Source organism: Haemaphysalis longicornis, unplaced genomic scaffold (assembly GCF_048455015.1).
Source record: "Haemaphysalis longicornis isolate Haplotype H1 unplaced genomic scaffold, Haemaphysalis longicornis Haplotype H1 scaffold_6, whole genome shotgun sequence".
NCBI classification, from domain to species: Eukaryota; Metazoa; Arthropoda; class Arachnida; order Ixodida; family Ixodidae; genus Haemaphysalis; species Haemaphysalis longicornis.
The window spans coordinates 162,041,338-162,049,833 of record NW_027526407.1 but is presented as its reverse complement, the minus strand read 5'-3'; the positions used below and the strand labels follow the sequence as shown (position 1 = coordinate 162,049,833).

Below are 8,496 nucleotides of genomic sequence, written 5' to 3'. Positions count from 1 at the left end.
CACAGCCGCAAGTCCGCCTCCGATGGTTTGAGAACCTTACACATTCAAACTTGACCATTGAAATATTTATTGTTTTATTCTTTGCAGTTTGCAAGGTTTGCTGTATGAATACTACCATTGCTACGTTATTGGTTTTAAACAAATTATGAAACTCTAGTCTTATGCCTTTCCTTGCATGAACACAGAGGGATACAACTGCAGCCACCTGAAGCAAGGTGTCACTCGCCACGCGTCTAGAATTTTTTACCGTAGTAAGGCATTAAAGGAAAATTAAGTTATTTTGGGCTATTAAGTGGTGTGCACGTAACTCATGAAAACAACATAAGAAATACATTGAAAATGAAAGCACTTTTTGGATATCTCCTAGGATCAGCCCTGTGAAAGATCATCAGAAATGTTGATCGAGTATGAAATTTCTTTGCCAGAAAAATGGGCAAATACTGGAGCCACGTTTTGTGTGAAGGAAATTATATTGAATTCTCCCCAGTTTTTGAAGTACTAGAACGCTTCGTAAAGGCATTCGCGCCGGTTTTATATACAACAAAACTGGCCAAGCAACTGTCGTTAAAATGGTTGATTTAGTCAGAGCATGAAAGTGCTCAGGAAGATTGTCCTAAATGAAATTGGCTAAAAGCAGCACTTTCATCTCTGTGAAATTCAACAGCCTCCGGCCCCGCCTCCTTCCCCGTTTATTGCAGGTAAGCCGCCGCACAGAAGATAGCAGGATATGGACAATACAACTTTTCCAGATCTACAAAGTACTGAATATTTTCTGTATTCGACGGTAAAAGAGAAGCAGCAATTAAAAGAACGACGATTTGTGAGAACTGTTTAATAAATTAATTTTGGTGTTAACTGACGCTGATAATTAAGCAAGGCTGCTCTAAAGGCTGGACGGGCGGTAGTTGCGCGTGGGCTCAATTTGATGTGGCTGCATTGGCCCAAAATGCTGGGATTGTGCTGCTGCGCAGCGCGACTGAGTCATCTGCTTGCGCGACATGCAGTGACCGGCCTGAGTACAGGCAACCTAGTTTGGCTGAACTCCAATGCCCGTAGCATGGCCATATTTTCGACAGGTTTATTACGGCTGGAGTCCGACGACCGCGTCTCGGCTGTACTCCGGTGGCCGTACTTCGGCCGTACACGGGTTGCTTTGGAATCGCGGGAGCCCTGCGGCTGGAATCTGGCCTTATGAACGTAAGCTGGCGGACTGGCCAACGTACACTGGCTGTTGGACACCCTTGGCAGTACGGCCGTATACGGCGGAAAGACCCACATTTGGACACGGGCCGATTATGGCTGCCGGAAAAAGGCCAGACAGAAAATCACCGGACAAAGTACACGGGCTTGATTTAGGCCGAACAGTCCTGTGTTGCCTGGCAACCACCTTGACAGCTTGAACTGCAGCCGATTTTTTTTCTGTACTCATTTAAAGTACCAAGAATGGGCGGGTGCGCGCACGTGACCACGGGCTTTGCGGCGATCGCCCAGCTGTAAACAAAACCAAGAAAATGCCTAACGTTCGTGTTTGCGTGCCTCGCGGCGATCGCGCAGCGTCATCGGCTCCCACGTTGGTGCAGCCAAATATGCCCCACTTAAGGAGATTGGCCAATATTGCAACGACCTCCCGGCCATTAACAACCAGAAAATGCCGAGCGATCGGGTGTGCATGCCTAGCGACTACCGCCTAGCACGTTTGCAAGCCAACCATACCGACTTGTCAGATAGGCCACGTAATGTAAAAAAGTTCGACTCAAACCCTGCAGTAACCGGCAGGTAGTAAGTGAAACGATCCTGGCCAATCCCCCAAGTTGGTATGCGCCACAAACTGCGCAGGAGGCTGCCTTGTTCTTGCTGCGGCAGGAAACTAAACATCCCCCTCGGGAGGGGCGCGATCAAATGCAGAGCATTTCCGGGGGCGCACGACGTTGAGTAGTTTGCGTTACGTTAAGGTTGTTGCACTTGTTGCTGTTGGTTGTTGTATTGTAATTAAATGAGGAGACGTAATTACCTGGTCACGTGACATCATCTATTAGCAGGTGGGTATGACATCATTTATTAGCAGGTGGGTATGATTATTGTGGCGCAGTGGGAAGAGCACCATGTACATCGCGTTCCGCTCACAGGTAGTGAATCCGTTGTATCAGCAGCTTCTTGACATAGTTTGAATGAGTCAAGGATATAAGGCGCGTTCTTAGCCCTCCATTCTATGTCGGCTTTGTGGCGCAGTGGGTAGAGCACCATGTACCTTGTGTTCTGCCCGCAGGGTCGTGGGATCGAAACCAGGCACCGGTTAGTGTTTTTTTTATATAGTGTAGTTGGAGGGGTGCGGACGACGATGGACAACTACAACGGGTGACATCGTGAGTTAAAGAAATGCTCTGCATTTAAAAGAAATCTTAAGCGTTCACCGTTATGATGGCAACGGTTGCTCGGAACGAGAACAACAGGTCATAGAGTTCGCCCCTCCAGTGGGATGGTAAAAAATTACAATTTAAAAACATCAAAGAAGATCACGCTCATGCCAACAGTGATGGACTATCGGTCTTTGTGGCAGCAAGGTAGAAGCACGTCGGGTGGTATCGGGAGCTTAAACCATGGTGATGGTAGTGAAACGTTCCTACAGCTTCGCTACCACGAATTGTTACGCGTTACTGGGGGCTTCCTTAATTTACTTTCGTGGGCCGAACTGATGTCTGAAGCATCTTAAGTTTGCTGAATATTCGCGAGGAATACAGGAGGGCGAGACCCTTGGCCTAGTCAAGGCTTTGTTCATCTCGCGGCTAACCGACGCCCTTCCCGATGCTATATTAGGCTGCGCTACTATGGCAGGACCGACACCCTGATTTAAAAGAGATATCATTCTCACATCATTTCGATCAGTTCATCGACCGAGAGCAGTTGCTCCACCTATAGGCGCCTAATACTGCTGTTGAACTAGTCGAGGCAATGTACGGCCGCGAGCTTCTGCATCTAGGCAAGGCCTTGCTGACGACGTCTTAGCCCATAGACCATGACATCCCCCAAATGAAGATTACAGCAACCACTAGACGTACCTGCACCTGTGATAATATACCCCATCGTTGCTTATCTCCGTTGCAAGGTTTCCCTCAAGTCGAATGAAGAAGCGGGGTAGGAGCCCGCACTAGCAACCAACGGACAAGGATCGACATGCGGAACGATGACCGCCGTAGCCACTTCAACACTAAATCCCGTAAGGTGCATCACCTTCCCTCAGCAACCACTCACATGCGGAGGGCGCTGTCATTGCACTAGCCACCTCCAGGACAACTGCGGAGATCATTCTGGTGCACTAACAACAGGCTAGCCCAAGTATTTTTGCTGGTAAAATTCCAAAGATGGCTTGAAAGATCCTGCTTAAGAGGGCACCGGAAAGAAATTAAAGGTAGTTTTGATGGACGTCCCCCAATGAAATCGCCTGAGATGTAACAAGATAGGCAATCTGAAGGTCTTAAGTAGACACTGTTCATCCTTCGCTTTCTCATTAGGAAAGAACACCAAAGAACACATCCGCATACATTTCCAACCAATGGGCAGAAGCAGTGTGTCGGGAATCTCTAAATCTTTTTCTTCATACGGGAAAAACTCATTGATTTACGTTACGACTACTTCCTGCTGTACAAATAGTGTGCTTCGCAGTCCACTCTGTAACACATGTTATGAGAGACTTCGGCAAATCCCTAGATTACTCTAATTGCGCACCCTTCCGGTGAGCAGTGAAGGGAGGAGCTCCTCAGCTCCGTGCCCGCATCCCAGCTTCGGCTGGTGCAAAGAACTATTGCAGCACAAGTCTCTCTTGGAATCCGGACTCACTACCAATTTGGATACATGAAATAAAGATTACTCTGTCCTCCTGTATCTCTCTGTTACCATATGAATTCCGCCCTTAGCAAATTTTATTACTGTGAGTTGGCTCCGGCATAGGAAATACCAATTCAAAAAAGAAAATTTGCAATTTGCAAAAGTGGTAAAGGAGATTTTATGCCACTTCTTTACGTTCAGGAAAGTTAGTTATATTCAGCAAAAAAATTTCTGAATTGTGTGCCAGCAGTGACTTTATCTACACACGTTTTTACAGAAAGCTTTATTAGCACCCTTCTATTTTGGAACTCGAAAAATCCTTTACCATACCAAGGATTACAGCAAAGCAGATTACAACTCTTTTTTACATTCTTGGCTTGTATGCATGAATAACAAGCATCTGTTGTTCCTTGAAGCGCCGTCCAGAATCCTGCTTTGACAATCCTTCGAGAAAGTCATAGGTGAACTTCCGAAGCTCCGGTTTCTCTTCTTCCGTTATCAAACGATGAACAGGGTTTGCTCTGGTGTAGAAATCTATAGTCAAGAACCAAAAATTAGAAAATGCAGAATCTAGTGAAGAAATCTAATTTCGGAATTCTCCTTGAAAAACTACGTAACACAAAATATATTACAGTCATTCTTTACAAATATTATTTTTTCTATGCTTTAGGCATTGAAAGGTTATGTAGGAAAAAGAGAGATGTTGTACAGTGCGCATAAAACAGAGGGTACGAGTAGAGTGTGCGAGACCGCGAGAGAAGAAGATTGCATTGATTCAGACACAAATCAGATTGTATGCTGAGAGAAATCCCTCGCATGCGCCACTGATAGACGTGAGTCTGAGATAAAGGCTGTGGCCGTGAGGGCACTTCTCGGCCCTTTGCAATACGCCACTGCCTGCTTGAGTAAAGGTGAGTGCTAGAAGGTGCATTGCTGAGTAAGCGGCAAATCGTAAGGAATTGCGAATGACGACAAGGGTAGGCGGAGAGTGCTGAAAAGAGAAAAGAGATAAGCTTAGGCAGCAGCGCCGCTAAGATAAAGGAGTTTCCCTCTGGGAGACGAAGGTCATAAGGCATATCTGCAAGCTCTTCGAAGTGAGGCTGGTTAGGATATTTAGGAAAATGCCAATTTCTAATTTAACTTCATGCAGCACGTACAGCCTGTCAGATTGATTTTAACAATTGCACAAATGCAAAGCCAATGTGTTAGCAAATACCCACCAATAAAAATTGAAATATTCTACTCAATATGCACGAGTATTTCTGAACTGTGGTGAAGAAAGATAAACTTGCTCCAGACTTTCAACATAATTATGCCGTGGTTTCTGTGGAAGTGTTTGGTGAGTTGCCTACTACTACCGCATGTTTTCTTACCGTCTTCTGTGCACAATTGTAACGTGCGTATTTATAGGCAAGCATTAAACGTACAGCAGAGTGGTAAAACTGCCGCTTCCTAGCGCATATGTGTCGTCCAAATAATGTTACGGTGTGTACGTCAGGCCTTCTACAATCATTGCCCTTCCAATGAAACCTTAAAAGCTGAGATATCATTATTGAGACATCGCACCACACTGGTTTTCAGATATAAGAGATAGAAACCATGTGATTTTATGGGAGACGTGAGTCAGTTTCTGTTGAAACTTTCCAGCGGGAACAAATAGAGTGCGGCAGTTTTTGTGTTGATCGATATCTTCTCATGCTTCAATCGAGTTTTTGTCACCTTTCTTTAGAAGACGTGTTTGTGGAGGACAAACTCTACACTGGCTCCCGAGAATAACTTCCGTACGAATGGATTGACCAGATACAGTACAAAAAAAAGTGGCATATAGAACAAACCGTTTGCTGCCTCTTGCACAACCATCCATTCACGCTGCAAACAATAAACTTGTTGCTGCTTCGAAGCTCATTACCGTGGTTCACTTCTGTAACAGCACCTTTGTGTTCTAAGGTGCATAAAAGTTTTAACAAGCATGGTTGACACTTAGCCTTGCTCCTTCTAGGATATCGAAGATTTATTTGTGAGATATAGTGCAAACGCTCCTTCGATTTAGAAAATATGTAAGCAGTATATTTAGGTTCACCTTTTTTCTAGGTAGATTTGACATCCTTACAAATGTATTTATGAAATTGAGTTTTTAGATAGGGTTTCGCATCCAAATTAGTGGCGCAACTGTTAGGCATGACTTTGAAATGCAGTTCGCAATTGGACGCTGAAAGCATCGAAATCAGAGGGCACAAAAATGAAAAGTAGCCCCATATACCCACCGGCCGCTTCTTGTATGCTCGCTTGCATTGCTGCCGACGTACGTAGCACTTCCCCACTAAGAAGAACCAGTTTTGCCTCCTTCACCACGTTAGCAGCATGACAGCGCAGTGATACCATGTCCATATGATGCGTCGCAGGTATAAATGATTTCAGAACCTGTGAACAAAGAGGATACCTCAAAAAAACGCGTTGGGGTTGAGGCTGCCAATGTAGGCCAATTAGCAAGTTATTTAATCAAGTGTATAAAACACTTGTGGGAATGAGGGAATTTGTCGTCTCATGAAGTTGGCGATAATTTTTGGCTTGAAATCTCCACAGGTGACCTGCTATCAGAGGCTGGACCGGTTTTAATTTGACTAGTATAAGCATAGATATAAAACACAGTACAATAAGCAACGGAAAATGCGGTGTAAAGCTAAAACTTCAAATCACGGTGATGCTTTGTACAAAAACCGTAACTGTATTTTTATATTTGAAATCTTTGAAGTAACTATGTGGCAATTTATTCTTACTCAACACCTGGTAAGGTGTTCGCTTGGAGAATTATCTATTTTCATGGTTTCGGTCTGGTTTTAGCAAGGCTGACCTTTGCAGATAAAATCGGTAGTCAAACTAAAACAAAAACCAGTTATATCCAGTCTGAAATTTTCTGAACCAGCGAGGCTTTGATTTTATTGTTTGGGCTCTTGCTTCAACAAGTGCTCAACTTAAAAAAAGCAACGACTCCGCCGTAGCTGCAGAAAATCCCATGGCAGGAAAACCAAACGGAAGCTAAACGCGTACGCCGAGAAGCTCTCCCTTCGCTACCACTCATCTACAAGCCCACTCCACCTTCTATCAATGTGTCTGTGGACCCGTTTCATAAAGGCCGTCTTCGTGAACAACGATTGTGGCAGACTTCCGAAATAGTTCGACCTACAACTGATGTTCTATTAGCTGTTTTATTTGCTGCATCTGTTACTCCTCGAAAATATACCCAGCGGAAGCAAAATGAGCTTGAGATAAGTTCAACAAAATTATTGCACTACAGTATACGATTGTGCAATTGCCCTGCGCTCTTTCTTTTGAATTTTAAAGTGATGTACTCAAGCTTATTCCCTTACAACGGCACCTGAATATTTATGTCATTACTTCAAGGCGTTTGTCAAGTAATGAAATGGTTCCGACCCACTTTTGACACTTCCCAAAACTTTCCGCTTGACAGAAGCTTCATAAAGACAGGAAATTATAATTATGACTCACCTCCGAGTATTTCTTCCAGCGCGGTGACTCAAGTAGAGCGCTGTAGATGTCGAAGAGCACAAGGGTGTGTGAGAACTGAAGGAAGCACTCTCCGCCAGGAGCCAATAGTGTGGCAATATTCCGTACCGCCTGGTACTGATCGCACACCCAGTGGAGAGTTTGGAACGAGAAGACCATCTCGAACTGGCCCTGCTCCTTCACAAACCGGGCCACATCGTTGTCCACCATTAGATCAAGGTGTTTGTACTCGATCTTAGGATCCGCGCGGTTCTGACGGGCGAACTCCAGCATGGGGTCCGCATTGTCCACTCCAACCAGCTTTTCGCACCAGGCCGGCAAGCGTGGCAGCAAGTATTTGAACGTGAAGCTGCGGCGTGGTTTAAAAAACTTAGCATGATCAATTGGGGACACGCGATCGTACGCCCTAGCTTGAGCTCCCACTTCTAGTTGTAAAGGTAGGACCGATCATCAATCATCAGTAGATTTGCGCTTTATCGCGAGGTGTTCTTTCGGCCGCATTACTTCAACTTGCGGTAGCTGTACATCTTATAATTATTTTTTTCGAGAATATTTCAATCATAGATTTCAGATATGCAAATATACAAGAATAACACGTTAGGTTTTTGGGAACGAGCCTGTCTGCCCAGCTTGATCTGGAGTAAGAACACGTCAAAAACAAATATGCAGAGTATTCTAACTGGAAAGCTTGGCTTATTGGTAAGTGTATATCTTGCACAAGAACGAGAAAGAAAGAACATTGAAAGAGTATTGCAAAAGGCCATCCTTACTTGCGCCAACCCTGAGCAACGCTGCTCTTAGGAAGCACAACTTATATACAACTTATATATCATCATCATCATCGTCGTCTTATCTACGCCCACTGTAAGGCAAAGGCCTCTCCTATTATTCTCCAATTACATCGGTCCTGTGCCAACAGTGAACAATTTTTCCCCACAAACTTCTTGATCTCATCTGCCCGTCTAACTTTCTGCCGCCCCCTGCAACGCTTGCCTTCTCTAGGGGTCCACTCTGTTACAACGTAATGACCAGCTGTTATCTTGCCTTCGCAATACATGCCCTGCCCCCGTCCATTTTTTTTCCTAATTTCTACTTATATGTCCTTAACACGTGTTTGTTTCCTGACCCACTCCGCTCTCTTCTTGTCCC

General features: G+C 44.8%; 1 protein-coding gene across 1 annotated transcript in view; it reads right to left on the bottom strand.

Moving 5' to 3' along the window:
• Nucleotides 1–1,293: 1,293 nt before the first annotated feature.
• Nucleotides 1,294–8,496, bottom strand: part of LOC144143342 (juvenile hormone acid O-methyltransferase-like) — a 31,761-nt gene continuing 24,558 nt past the window's right edge. Inside the window, exons 2-3 of the mRNA XM_077675109.1 lie at nucleotides 7,330–7,696; nucleotides 1,294–1,299 (exon numbers count right to left, since the gene is read on the bottom strand). Of these exons, the coding sequence (XP_077531235.1) occupies nucleotides 1,294–1,299; nucleotides 7,330–7,696 (373 nt within the window). The remainder of the gene's footprint in view (nucleotides 1,300–7,329; nucleotides 7,697–8,496) is intronic.